This window comes from Euprymna scolopes, chromosome 20 (assembly GCF_053919585.1).
Source record: "Euprymna scolopes isolate OS-2025 chromosome 20, ASM5391958v1, whole genome shotgun sequence".
Lineage (NCBI taxonomy): Eukaryota > Metazoa > Mollusca > Cephalopoda > Sepiida > Sepiolidae > Euprymna > Euprymna scolopes.
In genome coordinates, this window is record NC_136501.1 from 16,781,515 (window position 1) to 16,803,682 (window position 22,168).

Here is a 22,168-nt window from a genome sequence, read left to right on the forward strand (position 1 = left end):
CCACTTCAATGTTAGCGATTTAATATTTTATTTTTATAAATAAAAATAAAAATATGTTTAACTTCTTTCATTTAAGAACCAGACACTTTGAATAGCAGATAAACGTTTTTTTTAATAAACCAGTTGCTCCAAAACATTAGACACTATGTAATATTTGTCTATATAAATAAAAATCATATTTTGCTCTTTTTTATTGAGCACTCTTAATAACCTCGTTTTAATCCATGGATTTTATCTCCTGAATACCTTTAACTTGGTATATATATATATATATATATATATATATATATATATATATGGCGATTAAGCTACACTGAATATTCCGCGTTTCATCCACTCTAGGAGTCTTCAGGCTTACGCATAATATATATATATATATATATATATATATATATATATATATATATATATATAGCGACGCTCGCTCTTTGTTTATAAACAAAGCAGTTAGAGCACTGTAAAAGTGGTGGAAGGATGTTTGTTTAAATAGACATTTGGCAAGATTATTTACAGGCGCCGCTCCTGTGGGTCGATCAGCAGAACTGCAAACTGTCAATGCGATGGTTCTAGGTTCAATCCAACGAAACAGGACTGTATGTCTATGACTACATATATATATATATATATATATATATATATATATATATATATATATATATATATATATACAGGGTGATCCCCCAAAAAAACAAAAGCTAAATGGAGGCCATCTAGAACATATGCTGTAGAATGAAGAAAAAAAGGCCAAAGACCCTAGTGTTTTGATGTGATGTTTTGAATATAATAAATTAGTTATGACCAAAGTTTCATTTCATTTGGACAAAACACTAAGAAACGGGACCTAATTAGAGTTGGGGCTCGGTTTCTTTTGGGTCACCCTATATATATATATATATATATATATATATATATATATATATATATATATATAAGCAAAGAGTTAATAAACCATGTTAAGCACACTTTCACAAGCGTTAAAAACATAATATCCAAAAAGGAAACACAAAAGAAATGGACTGTCCTTAATCCATGGAGTTTATATATACTAAAAAATAAAACAACGTCTAGAATCTTAGAAAAATGGTTTCCTTCATTTCTATATTTAAAATTTTAGTTTGTAATTTTGGTGATTGTTTATATTGGTGAACTTTTAAACCAACTAAACCAACGCTTTTCAGGTGAAAACATAATACTTACATGTCATGTCAAAATTAGTGTAAATTCCAAAATTACGAAAAAATAATCCAGTAGAAGTGTTATATGTACTTAAAAAAAAAAAATACACAGATTACATTCTGAAATGTTTTTGTTTAAAAATGTCGGAACCTTAAATTTGTCAATTTAATTCCAGAGTTATCTCTCTTGTTTGTCGTACAGCATTGATCGCACAACTTTTCCACATTAGAACACGCGATAAAACTCGATAAATTCTATTTTTACTTATCATTTTTCCACTGGATCATTTTTCATAATTTTCGGAATTTATATTAATTTCGACATGACGTTCAAGTCGGTAATAATGTTTGCATTTGAAACGCATTGGTTTAAAAGCTCACCCAACGTAAAGAAATATCGTCTATTTCAATTAGAGATTTTTATTTATTAAAATAATTGGCCGACATAGCGACTAAACGTCAAGAGTGGAGAGGAAACAAAATCAAAATTGTCCATTAGCAATCAAACCGAAATATCTTAATGCATTCCAATATCTGATAAATCGATAAACATAACATTTTGATGTTAATTAAGACGCAATTAATAAACGACATATGAAAAAAAAAAAAAAATCAATCAAAAATCTTTATATAAGAATTTTTTTTCATTAAAGACAAGTCGCTGGACTTTTCATACTGTCTTCCATGGTAAGTGCTCGACTGAGCTTCAATCTATGCCCCCCTCCACACACACACTTGTAAAAAACCTTCTCACCAAGAACTCTTCTTTCAGCCAACAGAGCAAAGAACTTTCCTTTCTTCCTCTGCATACCTAAAATCAAACATAACTTCCATGAACATAGTTTCTTTCCAACACCTGACATGTTTCTGCAGGAATGTTTCTTTACAGACGTTTTTAATCCACATTGACAACTATCAAATCGTCGCGTGAATTAATCATAGTTCTTAATCCTTTCATAGTACAGTTCCATAATCCAATTACAAATATTACTGACCTTTATCCTCCAGTGGTTTGTGGTCTGAATAAGTGATGAATAGGGCTATGACAACAGCATATTCTTTTCATTGTTTTGACTCTCGAGTGTGTATCTCTGTTGATATCTTATATGCTTTTATATAGAGTGATGTGGTTCTCAGTTGATTAACTGTGTCTAACTGTGTCGGATATATACTCGAGAGTCAAAACAATGAAAAGAATATGCTGTTGTCATAGCCCTAGTTATTAGTATAACTATTAAAAAAAAAAAAAAAACTGCTCTGTGAACGCATCGTGACAAATCCATGATTTTTTTTTTCAAGATGAGGATTTTAAAAATACTCACCTAGCGAGTTTTTTTGTTTTTTTTTCGGGGGGGGGGGGGGACTTGCCCAGCCATAAAATATACGTAAATATATCTTAATTTTATGCAGATTTTATATTTATTATACCAGAGCCAATTATCCATTCAGTATTATACTATACCGAATATATACTACTGATTTCAAAAGTAAAAAAAAAAAAATGAATAAATAATAAAAATAACTAAGTTGCCATCAGCTAAATTCGAACCCAAACATTTAGCGCTCCAGCCATGTTCCTTACTATTTGAGCAATCCACAGATAGATAAGAAAGATTTAAAATTAAACCACTCCAAGCTATGAATGAATTTGTGCATGCGCAAAAATAATAGAAATATGTCGGCAAGTTGAAATGAACATTTTGCATTTCTGTACGCGTTATTCATCCATCCAAACAAAGATTCCACTCATAAATCCTCCCGGTGTATGATTACTATTTCCTATTAATTTCAGTGTTATGTGGCCAGTAGTTTAAGAGTTTATCGGTTAAATATTTTCACACAGACGCACACACATGCATACATCTGTTTTATTTATATGACCGAGTCACAGCTTATTAAGGCCAAAAGCCACTCAAGGATGTTAATGAGATGGATGGATTGTCAGTTGAACAATGGAGAACACTATGGATTGCACAGAATCAGTAACATACCGCAGTCAACAGAGAAAAATAAAATTTGAATAATTGCTTCGACTCTGATGACTCTGGTAAACCCCCGGCTGAGCTTCTGTCACTATTTGAGCTTAATCTATAAGTCCGATATCAAATAAAATAGTCTACTACAGGATTCTCATTTTATCCACAACTAGTTAAGAAGTACTGTTTGTATTTTTTTAAAGCGTTTGTTTGGTTTTTTAAATTCAATTTTAAAAATTTCTATCTTTACAAATAAAAATAAAAATAAAATAAAAATAGTACACGAGATTTTGGTTTAAAAAAAAAATCACACAAGAGCAATAAGCACCATTTTTGTCGGTCGAGTTATTAGAGATCAACTGGGCAAAAAATAAAATTTCGATTTCATTTGTACAAGAATTCAATTTGTAACGAGTGATAATATTTGCAGCAGATAAATCACTAAATCTCATAATTCACATCAACACCAATTCTAAAGTGATAGAAAAACTCAAGCATGGATATCAATATTAATGAGTGATTTTAACACATACGTACATATATAGCTGTGTGTGTGTGTGTGTGTGTGTGTGTGTGTGTGTGTGTGTGTGTGTGTCTCTGTTGCTGCCAATCGTAATTATATTTTTCATTTTCAAAAAAAAAAAAAAAAATATGATAAGAATAAAATAACTATTTCCATCACGTTGTTGTGAAATGAAAGCTTGTTTCCAAATGAGAAAAAAATATATATTTAGATTTGAGAAGATGTTTAACATATTTTTTTTTTTTTTTAACCTTTTACCTACCCCCCTCCTCGCCCAACTCCCCAAACAAGGCATATTTTCACTGAAAACATAAGGGCCATTGGATAAGGAACAATTTCATAGGGAAGGGGGAGGGTCAACTTGGGTGGGGAGTTGGACAGCAAGATATCTGTTCACATTTACATTTAAGTTTCTACATAATGGTACTGTCGGGGAAAGAGAGAGCAGGAAGGAAATTCCAAAGGCAAACAGTCTGAGGAAAGAAAGCTACGAGAATATATTCTATACAATTTTTTTAAAGATAAAATTTAATTATCTATTAAAATAAAGAGATAGGAAAAGGACATAATAAATACACAAATAATGAAGAAGAAGAAGAAGAAGAAGAAGTAGTAGTAGTAGTAGTAGTAGTAGTTTAATGTCCGTTTTTACATGCTGGCATGTATTAGACGGCTTTTAAGAAAGTAATTTTCAAACTAACCTGTTGAGCTTTATTCATCCATCTTTCTCTCTAATACATACTTACCGCCCCACCACCACCACCACCGGTTTCCTTTGCCTTTCCTCTGAAAACTAACTGCTACTTCAACTAATTTGCATCTACTAACCCAATAATTCTCATCCATTCTTTCAATGTGACCAAACTAGCGAAGTCTCCTGTTATGCATTCATCTCCCTATACTGTCCAGATTTAATATTCCTCTAACCCAAGAACTCTCATCCATTCTTTCAATGTCTGCATACATCTTATATTTTGTAACACCTGTTCATGTCCAATAAAAATCGTTGTTCATGTCCAATAAAAATCGTTGTTTTTATATTCCATTTAATGCCTGCTTTACAGGATGATATGTGTTGGATATTGCTTTTAAAAATAATTTTCTTAACTTATCTTTAGCCAGGTCTTTAAATGTTTTTATGGAAATTGCTCCAGACAAGGAATAAAGCCACTTGATTTAAGGAGTTTAAAAAAAAAAATACTACTTAAAAGGTCAAAAAGATCAACAATAAGTGTTGGATAAATTCTGACAAAAAAAAACAAAAAAAAACAGCAATTCTTTTCCCTTTGTCAGAAGCATTGCTCAAGGAATGCAAGGACTAAAGCGAAAGTTACGAGGTTGGTACCGGAAGTAGCCATGATGTCCACTTTCTTCTTTATGTTAAGTATGGAAACAGTTTGTGTTTTATCTTTTTCTTTCTTTGTGGCATGATGTCACTAGAAAATCAAAGGCTGTATTGTCTTAAACAGTGATTTTGCTTTTTTTTCAAATGTTTCTATGGTTTGCATGAAATGAATTAGTGATCATTTTTTTTTTTTCATAGGTGTTGAAATTAGAATTTGCAAGTTAAATTTACACATAACTTACATTCAGGGGGAGAAAGTATTTTCTAATTTGAAAGTACAATTTTTTTTAATGCAATTTTTTTTTTTAATTTCGTTTTATGCTATCGTATTTTTTTTTTTTTTATTTAACTAAGTTCTAATTGCGTTTCTGAATTTTTGAGATGAGGATTGGTTACAGAGATGCACCACTGTAGAACTCATGCTCTCTACTGATCCAAGTTATGACAACAGGACCATTGCCAGCACCCTCAAAATGTATCGCTGGATTGTTATGAACACCAGGGACGTGCCCAGGGTGATGAAAACAAAGTTTCCGGCCACGGTTATGGTCTTTGGTGTGGTTTCAAGTGAAGGCCACATCATGCCACCTCACATCTTTGAAGTCGGCTTGAAAATCAACACCAATGTGTACCTGGATGTGGTAATCCCTTAGTGCAATCAGACCCTGGGTATGGCAGCAGGACTCAGCACTGGCCCACAAGTCCAAAGAGAAGGAATGCTATGACTTTATACCCATCTCTCACTGGTTCCCCCTCCTTTCCTGTCCTGAACCTGTGTACTGTTTTATTTGATCATACATCGAGAACATCACCAACATGACCTCCAACAACACCAAAGCCAGCTGGATTGCCGCCATCCGCCGAATATCTGCCGAGCTTCCACCAGTGCTTGTGAAAAAGGCATGCTCCCAGTTCCAAACCAGTATCGAGGCAGTGATTAAGGCTGAAGGCGGCTACATAGATTTTATCTCTACTACATAATCAAGTTACGTGAACCGATTTTTTTCAATAAAAGTTTTAAAATAAAGCTGTAGTGTTGTTTTCTTTAGGGCGACAACTTCATCGTTCCACCCTGTAAAGATTCGCGATGTTTCCATCTAATTATATTGATTCTTTCTTCCGGAAAGTCTGAATGCATACGGAGAGAAATGCCAACCATTCCGGACATGGTGTCAAAAGTCTAGAATCCGTCTGTCCATCAAATGCATTAGCAAATAATTTATTCGACATTTGCATCCTTTTTTTCTTGTTTTAAGTACAAGACAATGTTTGAGAAATTTTTAAATGAGGATTTCGATTATACAAATTATTCAAACTACTCTTCGTTTCTTATTTTTAGAACGTTTTAGCCGTTGTGACCTCTGACCTTCTTCAGGTTCATCTTTTTCATGGATCCATGGTGTAATGGTTAAAGGCGTTGTTAAACAATCAGTACTCCTGGAAGTTGAAGGTTTAATCTTTACTACAACTAATAGGATTGAGTTCACTTTCATAATTCTCATTTCCCTCACATTTTCATGAATGATGTTTCTGACAAAGGGGGAATAATTGCTGTTTTTTGGGTTAGAATCTATCCATCTGACTAGGAAAGAAAGTGGACCTGAAATTTGCTTTCGGCAGCCTCATAACTCTGGCTTTTGTCCTTTAGTCCTCACATTCCATGAGCGATGTTTCTGACAAAGAAGGAAAAATTGCTGTTTGCTGGGCTGGAATCGACCCATCTAATGCTTATAGTTGGAATATTTTTGATCTTGAAGTAGTTTTATTGTTAGCTCCTAACATCAAGTGGCTTCGTGCCTTGTCTGAAGTAATTTCCATGATAAAAACAACAAAAAAATAGGATACTAACTAGCAAACACTTCTACCTGATCATGGCTGACGGAACAAGAACAATCTACTCACTGTTGGTTAAATAAAGGGTTCAGTTCAAAATTTCGAACAGGTTCCAGAACTTGAAATAAAGATTCCCAAATTTCAGAAGATAAATCTAAACCCTGAAGAAGGTCGGAAGTTACAGCGACCAAAATGTTGTTAAGAATACGAGTGACATAGGTGCGTTATTGATTATATTCAGTCTTAACGGACAAATTGTGTTTCTTTATGTAAAAATGATTACCTGATTTGATTAGATTTCATTGTTTTTACTCTTATTCACCCCCCCCCAAAAAAAAAACTAGACATATTGCTACTTGGGCATAGGGAAGCAGGAAACAGGGAGGGAATGCCAGAGCCTAGAAAAAAAATATTTGAGTGGAAAGCTTATTGATATCTAGAGACCTCTAAAGTAAAGAGGTGTGATTTTGCTACTTGTTGGGTTATTCAGCAGTATATACATCACAGGGGCACAAGTGCAACGAGTTCATCAGAGCACATTCCATTAAAGTACTTGTAAAACATGTACAGGAATAAGATTGGAGCTTTGTTGACAAAGTGGGATATATTAGATTGAAGACTCGTTTTTGGATTCGGTCCAGGAGGGAGAGACTAGTGGTAGATGCATCCTACATGTGGCAACAATACTCCTAGGAGCCTCAACAGTGAAGGGATTGGATTTTGCTGCTGGCCAGGTTGGTCGGGAGTATATAGGTTAAGAGGGCACAAATGCTACAAGCTCGTTAGAGCACATTCCATTAAAGTACTTGTAAAATAGGCACAGGGATGCAAAACTGCAGCAATGAGACAGAGGTTGGGGCTTGGCCGATAGTGTTCGATCAATTAGATTTGAGACTTCCCTTGAGAAGTCATTTTGATTAATTGTTAAGAAATCAATTGTTTTTGACAAAACCTAAATTGAACTTTAAAACAAAAACAAAACTGAAATAAAAATATATAAAAAAAAAAAAAAGGTTGATTTATTGTAAATTTTTTTCTTAATGATAAAGTGCCCCTTTTTCGGGGAGCTGAATTTTCCCCACATTAAAAACCGACCTTGTGTCTAACTTTGCCCTCGTGGGGTGGCAAATAAATAGGAACAATGATAGAGATATAATAAGAAACATGGTTTTTAATATCTGTTGCATGAGTGTCTTTTTTTTTTACCTTTTCAACTTTAAAACTAGCAGGCATACTCTGTACTGCCCGGCACAAAGTGTAATGTATTTCTAATAAAACTTTTATCTCTACCCATCTTTCTATCCTTCTCTTCCCCCATTTTCGTTCTCCTACTCCACAATTCCTTTAGTCTTTTCCACCAAGCCGATTCCTCTCTCAACACACGCACACAACTATGTAATAGATGCCTCAAGGAATTAGTTGGCATTTTCTTTCCAAATTAATGCATAACACTGAAAAACCAAACATCCTTGATGAGACCTGGCCCAGTTGACACCCAGAGAATGAATAATTTTTTCTAAACTTTAGATATTGCCCAATCTAAAGCATTGCTAATCAAAAATATACCAACATTGTGGGTGTTTGTTATGTAGATTGGAACTTTTAGCTGGACATATGCACATACACAGACAATTGCTTTTTGTATACTAGCAGGGTTACCCAGAATTGTCTGGAGCAAGAGTATAACATATTTCTTTTAAAACATCTTTCTTTTTTCCCCCAATTTTCCCTCCGTTTCCACAACCCCTCTGTTTTTTCTGCCCAGACCATTCCTCTCTATGAATACTTACACACACATATAAACTCTCCTTTACATATATTCCTTGAGGTATGAGTGGGCATAAGGGAATAAACTGCTAGAAAAAAGTAAGAGTTACTTTTCTTTAGTTAGTGACTGAAAAACACAGATTATCCCCTTGACAAAATTTTTGCTGGTTTAAAATTAAAGAATGAATAACTTTTTACTAAATTTAAAATATTATTCATCCTGGGCAATGCCAATCAATAATATCTTTTGATTGGAATTTGTTTTATTATTTTTTAATTTTATCCAGCACATGCACAACTGCCATTATTACAGATGGCATTTTTGGAAAGCTTGGTGAAATTTGCTATGGCATCGTTTCATCATGACATTAATTGAATAAACTTGTTTAAAATTATAACATTCTTAACAAAAAATTGACTATGTTAAAGAATTGTCTGACAGACAATATATTAGATTTATTATAGAGATGAAATAGTCTTACCGTGATAAAATTGGTTTCCTCATCCAAGTTACATTTATTGTTCTTTTCTCTTTCTTCCAATTCGTTTCTGTTGGTCGTGATGAACTCTTCCAGAAAAATCTTTTCCTTTTTGAGTTTTTTCGCCAGTTTCATTGCTTTCTCTAAATCAGCTTTACCATGAGTTACCTGAAGTTATGGGTGGAAAATATTCTTTAAAAGCAGGAAAAAGGCAATTATTTAAAAGAGGTTGTAAAAGGTAATTATTTTAAAGTGGTTGTAATAGGTAGAGTGTGAAAAAGGTAATTATTTTAAAGAGGGTAAAAAAAGGTAATTATTTAAAAGCAGATGTAAAAAGTAATTATTTAAAAGCAGATGTAAAATGGAATTAGTTAAATCTGATGAAAAAGGTAATTATTCAAAATCTGATGAAAAGAGGAATTATTCAAAATCTTATGAAAAGGGTAATTATTCAAAATCTTATGAAAAGGGTAATTATTTAAAAGCGGATGAAAAGGGTAATTATTTAAAAGCGGATGAAAAGGGTAATTATTTAAAAGCAGATGAAAAGGGTAATTATTTAAAAGCAGATGAAAAAGGTAATTATTTAAAATCAGGTGAAAAGTGTAATTGCTTAAAAGCAGATAAAAGGGGTAATTATTTAAATGAAAATGAAAAAAGGTAATTATTTAAACCAAAATGAAAAAGGTAATTATTTAAACCAAAGTGAAAAAGGTAATTATAAATACTTTGTTCAAAAACAAAATCAAATATTTAATAATTTCTTATCTTTTACGAAGAGAGAATTTTTTTATACATATATTTATCGTTTAAGTGAAACTTGTGTCTAATGGCATAAAAGAAACTCATATAGTCAGACATGGATGGAATATATAAGAAAAATTTTAAGTAAAAGAACACAAAAAAATTGCATAGAAGAAGGGTAAGAGGAAAAAATTTAATTTGCTGAAAATTATTTTTAAAAAGAAATTGTTCCAAGGTAATCTAAGTCATCATTCAGATTTCAAATTAAATCGTTTTAATTTATATTATCACTAACAAAAATACGCAAACTTCATATAGGACTTTGCTAACTACCTCCTGAAGTGACTGAAATCCAACTATGAACTTTAAAGCAAATAAGTTATATCAAAGTTGACACTTATATTATTACACATGCAAATTGAAAAAATTGCAAAGAATCACAATGGTTAACATTAGTTTAGTGTCACAAACACATTTTCATCAAAGATATAACAAAGTAACATGCACTTTGCGTGGGACCTTGCTGTGCGCTCGAGTACCCACTTCGGAAGTACTTTTTCAGTAATTGGATGTTTAAAAGCAACTATTGCTTAAGGTGTTTTAATTTTAGCCTATGTTATGGACCACTATCATGCCAAATTTCATCAAAATTGGTTGAGGGGATAGGAGTGGAAGAGGGTGATCTGATTCCAATTCACAAAGAAGTCGCCGATGCCATGATGGTGGTCCCTGGGATGGTAGTGAACTCCAACTTGGTATGCACTAAGGTGGGTGAGTTTATGAAGAGCTGCACCAAATATGACCTTAACCTTTGACCTTGAAAAATGATGTGCGCTATCTCTAGGTCAGAGATCATCATGTCAGGTTTGGTCATGATTGGTCCAGTGGTGTGGGCTGTAGGAGAGTGTATATATATATATATATATATATATATATATATATATATATATATATATATATATATACACATAGGCTATGAGCTTGACCTTTACCTTGGAAAATGGTGTGCACCATCCCTAGGTGAGAGATCATCATCATGCCAGATTTGGTCATGATTGGTCCAGTGATGTGGGCTGTATATATAATGCAAATAGAATATTAAATTACCAAAGAGTGTTTTTAAAATTATCATACAAATGAAACATCTGGACGAGTGTGCTTTCAGAGTGTTCCAGTGAGTGTGTATATATATATATATATATATATATATATATATATATACACACACACACAGTTCCAGTGGGTGTGTGTGTGTACACACCCAACAGAACACGTTATATGTTTAATGGAACATTTGATTGAAGATCCATTTCCATGAGAAAAATTTTCCTATTTTTTACTATTCGTGAATTTCATGGTCAATCTAATTTTAAATAACTTATTCCTGAGTTAAACCAAGTTTGGTAGTTATCCCACCTGTAGTTCCATAGTTTATAGGAGAGACAAACAAAGAACTAGATTAAACTTTCATTTTTATGAAAGATTACGATTGATTTTCAAATTGCTTACCAGTCCACCAAGATGATTGTATTGCTGCTTGAGAGCATCAAGTATTTTGTTTAATTTCTCCGGAAAATCAACTTGTTTCTTGTCCACAACTTGCCGACCAGTTTTGATGACATATTCAACTTCTGATTTCAATTCACTCATGGTTTTATAGAATTTCTAGAAAAAAAAAAAAAAAATTGAATTTAGTCAAAAAATTATGTACAAGAATTCTGAACAAGATCTTTCTAAAAAAAAAAAAAATGAGATTTAAAATAAATATTCTTTGAAAACTTACACATACAAAAAAGAAAAAATAGCTTTGAGGTGCCTTCAATAAGTTTCCAGACATTCTGAGTATGGGCATGTTTATTGATACTAAACACATGAAATTCTAGTTCCCTTTGAAGTAATCTCCTCCAGCTGCAATGCACTCGTTGTACCATTTCAACAACTTTTGGAAGACCCCATGGAAATCCTCTTGTGTGAGCGTATCAATGACGCTCATCACAACCTCTATTATCTCAAAAATTTTCCCATAACCACAACCTCTAAGGTTTTCCTTAAGCTGAAGGAAATAACCAAAAGTCACAGGGAGCAAGGGAAGGGCTGTAAGGGGGGTGAGGAACTGCCTTGATGCTCATCTTGGTCAAATAATCTGTCACAAGGATAGAGTTGTGGACTGTACCCTTGGGAAAATCTTCACACAAATCTTCCGCATCTTCAGTTTCTCATGAATAATTGTGTGTACAGTTCCCACACTGACACCAAACTGTGCACTAATTGTCTCTATACACACATAACGGTCCTTATCCATTTTCTCTCACACCTCTCATCATCTCTCACAGACTCCCTGCCTTCCTTGAATCTTTTATGCCACTCAAAAACTGATGCTCGATTCATGCTAGATGGAACATTTAATATGATTCTATGGCATTTTTTCCAAGTTTAAAACAGAATTTTATTGCATCTCATTCTTTCAAAATGTCCTCACGTCCAGATCGCATTTTTGAAATTCACGAGCTGTGATAATCAGGCTTTAGTAGGGTGTATTCCAATTCCTGCTGTAGCTGTTCATTTAAACTTGAAATCATAAAAATTAGTCATCTCATAAAATATATAGCAATGACATACTGAATTTAAATTGAATGACATCTATTTTATACTAGCGGGGGTACCCGGCGTTGCCCGGGTGTTTGGAGGTGTGTGTGTGGTTGTAGTAGATTAAAATAACCTTGTTAAAAACAAAAAAAAAAAAAAAAACGTTGGCCGGTTGTTTGGAGATGTAAAAGAAAAAAAATAGTTTTAGTATAAAGGTAGGTTTGAACCCCGAACGTTTGACGTGGAGGTGGAAAGGAAATGGAAAAAAAAAACCCTGCGACCTAACCATCTCGACCACGGGACCAGATGAATTGATAAGTATGTTAAGTTGACATTTATAAACCGAAATTAACAGGTGCGACAACGTCAAGTTGCGGAAGCTAGTTTCTGTTTTCCCCGCTACACGGCGATCAAACAATAAAAAAAAAACACAAAGAAACTAACGTAAGGCAAACGAACGATGAAAACAGAAAAACGAACCCGTGAAAAATGGCTTAAATAAGCCTGTTTCGATATTAAAGTTAAAAAAATCGGTGGGTACCCGGGTGTTTTTGGGTGTCGCTAAGAATAAGCGAAGTAAAAAAAAAAAAAAAAAAAAAAAGCAGAAAAACGAACATTACATGAAAAATGGCTTCAATAACACTGGTTCAATATTTAAAGTTAAAAAATCGAGAAAAAAAAAAAAAAAAAACCATCTCATACCACGATTCGAACCCAAAACATTTTGATAATGAACTAAGGCCTTAATCAACTGAGCTAACGCGACGTACATGAAATTTGTTCGGTTTTTCAACTATCTAAAGTAAATCAGGTCACAACGTCATCTGACGCATGCCGTCATCTGACGCATGCGTAGAATCGGTCATTGTCACGAGAGGACCGTTTTTGTTGACCCCTCCCCCGGTTGACAATTGTCGATTTCGAGGTGAAAAAGTTAACGTTTTTGGCCAATTTTTCAATATTTTTCAAGCAAAGGATGGAGCTTCGATGTGATACCGAGTTTGTGAATTTTCGTTGCGTCTGTCGAAAGTTTTTAGCAGACATCCAAACATACACACATACATTTTCGCTTTTATATATATAGATTTTACTAGCAGGGAGATCTGACTTTCCCCGAGATTGAATGATAATCATTGAATATTTCACACTCCCATATTTTTAGTGTCACTGAAATCAATAAAATCACCCATTTTTCAATCAAATCAATTGCCTGCTCTAGTTGGGGACCCATTATGGTGCACTCAGAGAAAGCTTCATATGCCTTTCAATGACTTAGTCCACAATACATTCTAGTTTACATTGCACTGTAGAGAAACTACTGTTGATTTTATAAAATTATTTTATATATAATGGTTTGAATTAAAGTTTAAAATATAAAAGTCAAGTATCATGGTTTGTTGTGTTCTAAACAGAAATATTTCAAACGCACCCTTGTCATATTAAAGAACCTACTGTTGATTTTATATGCCGGGCTTTTCTGCATGTGTGGTAATAAAACATTAAATGTACTTGTGATGTTAGGCTGTATAAGATGTTAACTTTGGTCAAAATCGCCTGTTTTTTTTCTTTCATTGGATGTTTTTGATTATCGATTATTGATACTTATTGAAGAAATACAATACAAACCCTATCTAAGAACACTGCCAGATGCATAAAGAACATTTGTGTGAAATTTCATAAAACTCGGCCTAGCCGTTTTGGAGTCCCTAGGGAACGAATTCACAAAGACACATACAAAGTTCCTTTTATAGTAGATTTCTAGGTCAAAGAAATCTGGAAAAGTATCTCTTTGACAATTGCCAAAAATGTAAATTTTCGAAGGGAAGTTTAAAAACTTAAAAGAAAAAAAAAAAACAATGATTTGAGTGCCATCAGCTAGAATCGAAATCAGAACATTTAGCACTCCAGTTGCATTCCCTACCATTTGAGCTATCAAGATATATAAGAAAGATTTAAAATTAAAGCACTTGAATGAAACTGCATATGCACAGAAATTATACAAATATGTCGACAAGTTGAAGTGAATATTTTGCATTTCAACTCGTTTCAAGAATGGTTAATAACGAGTAAAATCTTTGTTTGGATGAATGAATAACGTGTACAGAAATATGTCGACAAGTTGAAATACAAAATGTCCATTTCAATTTGCCGACATATTTCTATTACTTTTGTGCATGCACAAATCCATTCATACCTTAAAGTGATTCAATTTTAAATCTTTCTTATCTATCTGTCGATAGCTCAAATAGTAAGGAACACAGCTTGAGGGCTAAATGGTTTGGTTCCGATTATAGCTGATGGAACCCAAGGCAGTTTTTTTTTTTTTAACTTTTTAAATCAGTACTATACATATATAATATTCAATAGAGAATTGGCACTGTAAAAATAAATATGAAAGCTGCATAAATTAAAATATATTTAACCATTTTTTACAACTGGGCAAGGTGGAGCGCTCCCCGTTAATCTATATATATATATATATATATATATATATATAAAAGCGAAAATGTTTGTGTGTGTGCGTTTTTGTGTATGTCCACAAAAGGTTTTTTTCCTCGACCTTCTCGCGAGGATCGCTCCTTAAAACTTTTTATATCATGTCTAAATGATAATATCTACAAGATAACAATGGGGGTCGCGTATGTATTTAATCTGCCCGACTCTGAAAAGCTAAATATTCAACATTTTTCGTTCGCTGCGTGTGGATTCGGCCTTTTCGTATAATAAAATGAAATAAAATATTGCCCCACAGTCAAAGTTGACCTCATTAAGTCGTCAAGTACGAGCACCTGCCAATTCTTAATACTTAAATAAATTCAAACATCTTTCCTCTACTACTTCTTGCTGGCCCAGTGGTTAGCGTCGCACGTTTTTTTTTCACACTTTATTTTCCAACTTCGCCTCAAAGGCTTCGGGGTCAATCCTTCCTACTTACCTACCAAAACTTTTTCTTTTTTTTACCCCCCCCCCAACACAAACACCCGGGCAACGTCTTTTGTTTTGATTTACCCAATACCACACCTTGAAACACCCAGGCATCGCCGGGTACCCTCGCTAGTTTGAAATAAAATACAATTTTTGCTATTTTTGAGGGGCATAGCTGTACAGAGATACATCAGAATAGGATTTATGCTAACATTCTATACATATAAGTAAAATAAGTGTGTAGCATTAGGTTTTAAATTTTAATGGTTTATATTTTCTTTCTGGGATTAAAACATTATGGCTTCGGTGGCATCCCTATAAATGGTGAAGCTTACAAAAAAAAAATAATAATTTGCCCGGGTTACATATCCTGTTGCCTATCATGCATATTTTATAATTCAATAATTTTATAATTCGATAATTATATAATTCAATAATTATATAATTCAATAATTTTATAATTCAATAATTATATAATTCAATAATTATATAATTCAATAATTTTATAATTCAATAATTTTATAATTCAATAATTTTATAATTCAATAATTTTATAATTCAATAATTTTATAATTCATTAATTTTATAATTCAATAATTTTATAATTCATTAATTTTATGATTCAATAATTTTATGATTCAATAATTTTATAATTCAATAATTTTATAATTCAATAATTTTATAATTCATTAATTTTATAATTCATTAATTTTATAATTCAATAATTTTATAATTAAATAATTTTATAATTCAATAATTCAGGATTTTATTTATCACTTCCACACATGTATTGATCATTTAAAAAATGTATTGATACAACTAAAAATTTGATGTACAACAATTCTTTCTTTTTTTTCAATTAAATTTTTTGTCAAACAACTTTTGGAGAATTTAGGGTGGGTGGGAAAAGTAAGGACTGGTTATGAAAGTCACAGGAGAAATGATATGTTTTTGGATATGCAACAAAGTTTTGCAATAAAGCAAAATATATGAACAGCTTTCCTCTCATCTTAGTCTTGGAGAGAGACAGTTTTGGCTTGCTGATGATTTCTAAAGAATTCTTATCCAAAATCTGTGAATGATATCTTCCTATGGAATCCGTTACATGGCAAAAAAACTCAGAAACTAGCTGGAGGATCTGCCAACAGCAAAGATGATATCAGTGAAGGAGTCAAGAGAATTCGAGAAGAATTCTTGAATTGATTGGTTGGAAGAGGGGGGGGGGTCCTCTAAAGCAATGTCATATTTAAATTCAACTTTGCAACCATCTTTTTCTTTTTTTTATTCAATATTCAAAAGAAATAAACAGCAAGAAATTATCCAAGGGAAATAACTCTGTGTTTTATATGCATTCAAAATTTGTCATATATTTACAGTTATTATAATTTGTAAAATGTCAGATTGTAATTATATACATACGAGTAGAATAAGCGTCAGAGAATAGGTTTAAGTAATAAATACAGCATTAGTTTTTACATTCTAATGTTTTTATTTTTCTTTCTGGGAGGGGGAGATTATGGCATGGTTTCGGTGGCACCCCTATAAATGGTAAAGCTTACAAAAAAAAAAAAAAAAAATTGCCCAGGTTACATATCCTATTGCCTAGAATACATATTTTATTAAAAAAAAAAATTGTAGTACGTTAGCTGACTATAACAACAATGTGCTTGTCAATAAAAAAGAAAAGAAAAAAAATCAATAACTCACAATGCAAGTATCCAATTGTCCTTGAATAATTTCTGTGTCATCTGAGTGAAGTTCCAGTAAGTGAATCTGTTCTTCGATGCTGGCAAGTTCTCGCTTCACATGGCTTATTTTAGGTTCAAAATCTCCTGGACGTTGAAATCTTTGAAACTTAAGGCTGATGTCATCAAAATGACGCTGAAAACATAAATAAAATAAAGGATGCTGAGCATTTGCAAAATGGGGTAGGTGATCTTCCAGAGCACTACTAAAACCAAGTTTACCCCCCCCCCCTCTATAGGAGAGAGATTCATTGTTTTTATATCATGAGTGAAAAAATAAAAATCAGAAGACCTCCACGGGGCTTCTGAAGTACCCAACTAAAATTTAGTTTGTCTCTAGAGCACTACTAATCATCTCCTCCTATTTCTTTGAAGAGAAATGATGGTGATAATCACAATAATTGAGAAACAATAAATCAATATTCGAGTTAATTTCTACTAATTTTTAAATTAGTAATTTGACAAAAGCATTCAGTGATTTCCTGTTCTAGGCACACTTGCTCTATCTAGTGTATTGAACACTTTGGATTATGGCTCTCGGGCAACACCAACAAAAGGAAAGGTAGGTTTGCTTGAAAAATTATGTATAGTGTGTAAAAACATCAATGTTTTTAAGGAGATGTAATTTAGTAGAAAACAATGTTGTATACAAGACAAGGTGAACAGAATAAATCAGAATATTGAAAGAATATTGAATGAGAATATTGAAATATATAAAATAAATAAATAATAATTTGAAATCAAGAATATTGAATATTGAATGAGAATATTGAAATATATAAAATAAATAAATAATAATAATTTGAAATCAAGAATATTGAATATTGAATGAGAATATTGAAATATATAAAATAAATAAATAATAATTTGAAATAAAGAATATTGAATATTGAATGAGAATATTGAAATATATAAAATAAATAAATAATAATAATTTGAAATAAAGAATATTGAATATTGAATGAGAATATTGAAATATATAAAATAAATAAATAATAATAATTTGAAATAAAGAATATTGAATGAGAATATTGAAATATATAAAATAAATAAATAATAATAATTTGAAATAAAGAATATTGAATAAGAATATTGAAATATATAAAATAAATAAATAATAATTTGAAATAAAGAATATTGAATATTGAATGAGAATATTGAAATATATAAAATAAATAAATAATAATTTGAAATAAAGAATATTGAATATTGAATGAGAATATTGAAATATATAAAATAAATAAATAATAATAATTTGAAATCAAGAATATTGAATATTGAATGAGAATATTGAAATATATAAAATAAATAAATAATAATTTGAAATAAAGAATATTGAATATTGAATGAGAATATTGAAATATATAAAATAAATAAATAATAATAATTTGAAATCAAGAATATTGAATATTGAATGAGAATATTGAAATATATAAAATAAATAAATAATAATAATTTGAAATAAAGAATATTGAATATTGAATGAGAATATTGAAATATATAAAATAAATAAATAATAATAATTTGAAATCAAGAATATTGAATATTGATTGAGAATATTGAAATATATAAAATAAATAAATAATAATAATTTGAAATAAAGAATATTGAATATTGAATGAGAATATTGAAATATATAAAATAAATAAATAATAATTTGAAATAAAGAATATTGAATATTGAATGAGAATATTGAAATATATAAAATAAATAAATAATAATAATTTGAAATAAAGAATATTGAATATTGATTGAGAATATTGAAATATATAAAATAAATAAATAATAATAATTTGAAATAAAGAATATTGAATATTGAATGAGAATATTGAAATATATAAAATAAATAAATAATAATAATTTGAAATCAAGAATATTGAATATTGATTGAGAATATTGAAATATATAAAATAAATAAATAATAATTTGAAATAAAGAATATTGAATATTGAATGAGAATATTGAAATATATAAAATAAATAAATAATAATAATTTGAAATAAAGAATATTGAATATTGAATGAGAATATTGAAATATACAAAATAAATAAATAATAATAATTTGAAATAAAGAATATTGAATGAGAATATTGAAATATATAAAATAAATAAATAATAATTTGAAATAAAGAATATTGAATATTGAATGAGAATATTGAAATATATAAAATAAATAAATAATAATAATTTGAAATATATAAAATAAATAAATAATAATAATTTGAAATAAAGAATATTGAATATTGAATGAGAATATTGAAATATATAAAATAAATAAATAATAATAATTTGAAATATATAAAATAAATAAATAATAATAATTTGAAATAAAGAATATTGAATATTGAATGAGAATATTGAAATATATAAAATAAATAAATAATAATAATTTGAAATATATAAAATAAATAAATAATAATAATTTGAAATAAAGAATATTGAATGAGAATATTTAAAGATTTCACGAATTTTTAAAACATTTATTTACCAATGTCATGTGTCGAAATAGGATGGTATGGATGATATTATATTCTTTAAATTTTTTAGGTAAACCTCCTTTTCAGAAAGAAATACCACTCAATTGAAGCCTTCCCGACTTGCAGGTGAAAGCACACTTCCTTCAGAACTCAACTTCTATTATATAAAGGACAGTTGTCTGTGTATTTGTGTGTGACTTTAGGGTTTGGTTTTGATCTGAGCTTAAGCATCTTTTTTTTCTTTTTTTTTTAACTTACAAAAAGTGGACTGTTTAGAAATAAAACATAATACTTGCATGCACATCTCTCAGTTTCTTTCCATCTTTTTTTTTTTTTTTAAAGGAATCTAACGTTACATTTTTATGTAATATGTTACATATCAAAATGACGCTGAAAATATAAATAAAATAAAGGATGCTGAGCATTTGCAAAATGGGGTAGGTGATCTTCCAGAGCACCACTAAAACCAAGTTTACCCCCCATCTCAGCTTAAGCATCTTTTTTTCCTTTTTTTTAACTTACAAACAGTGACCTGTTTAGAAATAAAACATAATACTTGCATGCACATCTCTCAGTTTCTTTCCATCTTTTTTTTTCTTTTTTAAAGGAATCTAACGTTACATTTTTATGTAATATGTTACATTTTTATGTAATATGTTACATTTTTATGTAATATGTTACATTTTTATGTAATATGTTACATTTTTACCGGGCAATACCGAGTACATCTGCTAGTTTTTTTATACAAAAAAATGAAATGCAATTTTATGATTTTATATAAAGATTTTAGTATCTAGATAAATAGCAAGCACAAACACTACCAAAGCATTTTTTTTTTTCATCATTTTCTCATAGATGGAGTTTAATAATAAAGATCTTTTGCTTTCTTGGAAATTAACAGAATTTCCTCACCTTAAGCATTTGTCTTTGCTGCATGAGTCTGTTGCTTGCTTCAATCCTTCCTTGCTCTTCGTGAACAATGGCGTTCATCTCGAGTTCATTGAGAAATTCACTCTGCTGTCTAAGCTCCTCCTTTAGTGACTGCAATTAGATAAAAAGGTCAAGCCCATCAGTCACCACAACAACAACAAAAAGAGATCAACCAATCTTAAATTCATGTTGGGCTACACGTCCTTTTAACTATATGTCACGTCGTGTGGTATACTAGTAATGAGATGATTTCAAAAGGTTTCCCTAAACATGGACAGAAAGAGAGACAATGACCAAGAAATGACAAAAATATACCAGGACATCATCGTAACTACAATAAAATTAACTTATTATCGTATTATTGTAATGTTTCTCAGTCCTCAATTTCAGAAAACCAGAAAAAGAAAATATGACTAAATTATCAAGTGTCGATCTACAAAAAAAAAAAAAAAAAAAAAAAAAAAAAGAGACAGAAGAAAGATAATGTTGAAAGATTATTCAGCAGATGAGTTGAAATAGAAAGCATTTAAGAAAAGAAAAACAGGAAAAAAAGGCTTTAAACTTAAATGCATTGAACGAAATAAAATGTCTTCCGCTATGCTATTTTTTTTTTTTTTTTTGTCAAAACTATTTAACTTAAAAGAATAGACAAGCTGACCTGTACAATGAATTTGCCAAGCCACAAAGCAGACATTTTGAAACAAACAGAAACAAGCAAATTTTAATATTTAAAACAAAAATTTTTACAGATTCCATTATAATTTATAGAGGCAAGCAAATTTTCATATTTAATGTTTCGGCCCTGTCGGTGGGGCATTAGAATACACCGACTGCCTCCCTGCAGAGGGTAAAAGTCCCTCAGTCGGGGTCCTGGATATGACCTTAAACTATATCCAGTGGTGAGGCCCCAGCTTGCGGGCTTTGGGGAGTGTGGAGCCACCCTTTAATTACCATTACTCCCAGGTCCACTCTGACCCGGAGTGGTAGTACCTGTTAGGGTTCCAACTATGGGTTAAATAGAAACCGACTTTAAAACAACAAATATATTCTATTAAAAAAATTTTTCTTCAAAATCTTTGGATTCGCCATTAAATAACCCGAAAAAGGTTGATATGCCATAAAACAAAAACAACCAACCAACCATATTTAATGTTTAAAAAGGTTTTTTTTATAGATTCCATTATAATTTATAGAGGCAAGCAAATTTTCATATTTAATGTTTAAAAAAAGTTTTTTACAGATTCCATTATAATTTATAGAGGCAAGCAAATTTTCATATTTCATGTTTAAAGAATTTTTTTACAGATTCCATTATAAGTTTATGTTTTAAGCTTGTTTCGTAGCACAAAATCAGTCATGTAATTATTGTGTCAATTTTTTAAATTTATTCTGCCCTTACGCATCAGAAGAAAAGGAACTCATCAAATTTAAAGAAAATGAAGAAATCTGGGCATGATTATAAAATCCGAAAATCAGAAATGAAGTTGCAATTGTGTTTTATTTTTTGTTGTACCATTTTTAAATTTTAAAGAAAACACAATTGCAACTTTACTTCTGATTTTCAGATTTTGTAATCATGCCCAGAGTTCTTCATTTTCTTTTAAAGTTGATGAGTTTTTTTCTTCTGATGAGTTAAGAGTGAAATAAATTCAAAAATTGACAT

The 22,168-nt window shown here is 30.7% G+C and overlaps 1 protein-coding gene across 7 annotated transcripts in view; it reads right to left on the reverse strand.

The window, feature by feature from the left end:
- The window catches only part of LOC145241334 (dystrophin-like), a 1,936,823-nt gene that overhangs the window by 1,370,323 nt on the left and 544,332 nt on the right, over window positions 1-22,168 (reverse strand). For all 7 annotated transcript variants that reach the window (XM_080104172.1, XM_080104173.1, XM_080104174.1 and 4 more), the window contains 4 exons: window positions 20,488-20,616; window positions 17,061-17,234; window positions 11,352-11,507; window positions 9,102-9,266 (listed from right to left, as the gene is read on the reverse strand). In XM_080104172.1, coding sequence (XP_079960298.1) covers window positions 9,102-9,266; window positions 11,352-11,507; window positions 17,061-17,234; window positions 20,488-20,616 — 624 coding nt within the window. The remainder of the gene's footprint in view (window positions 1-9,101; window positions 9,267-11,351; window positions 11,508-17,060; window positions 17,235-20,487; window positions 20,617-22,168) is intronic.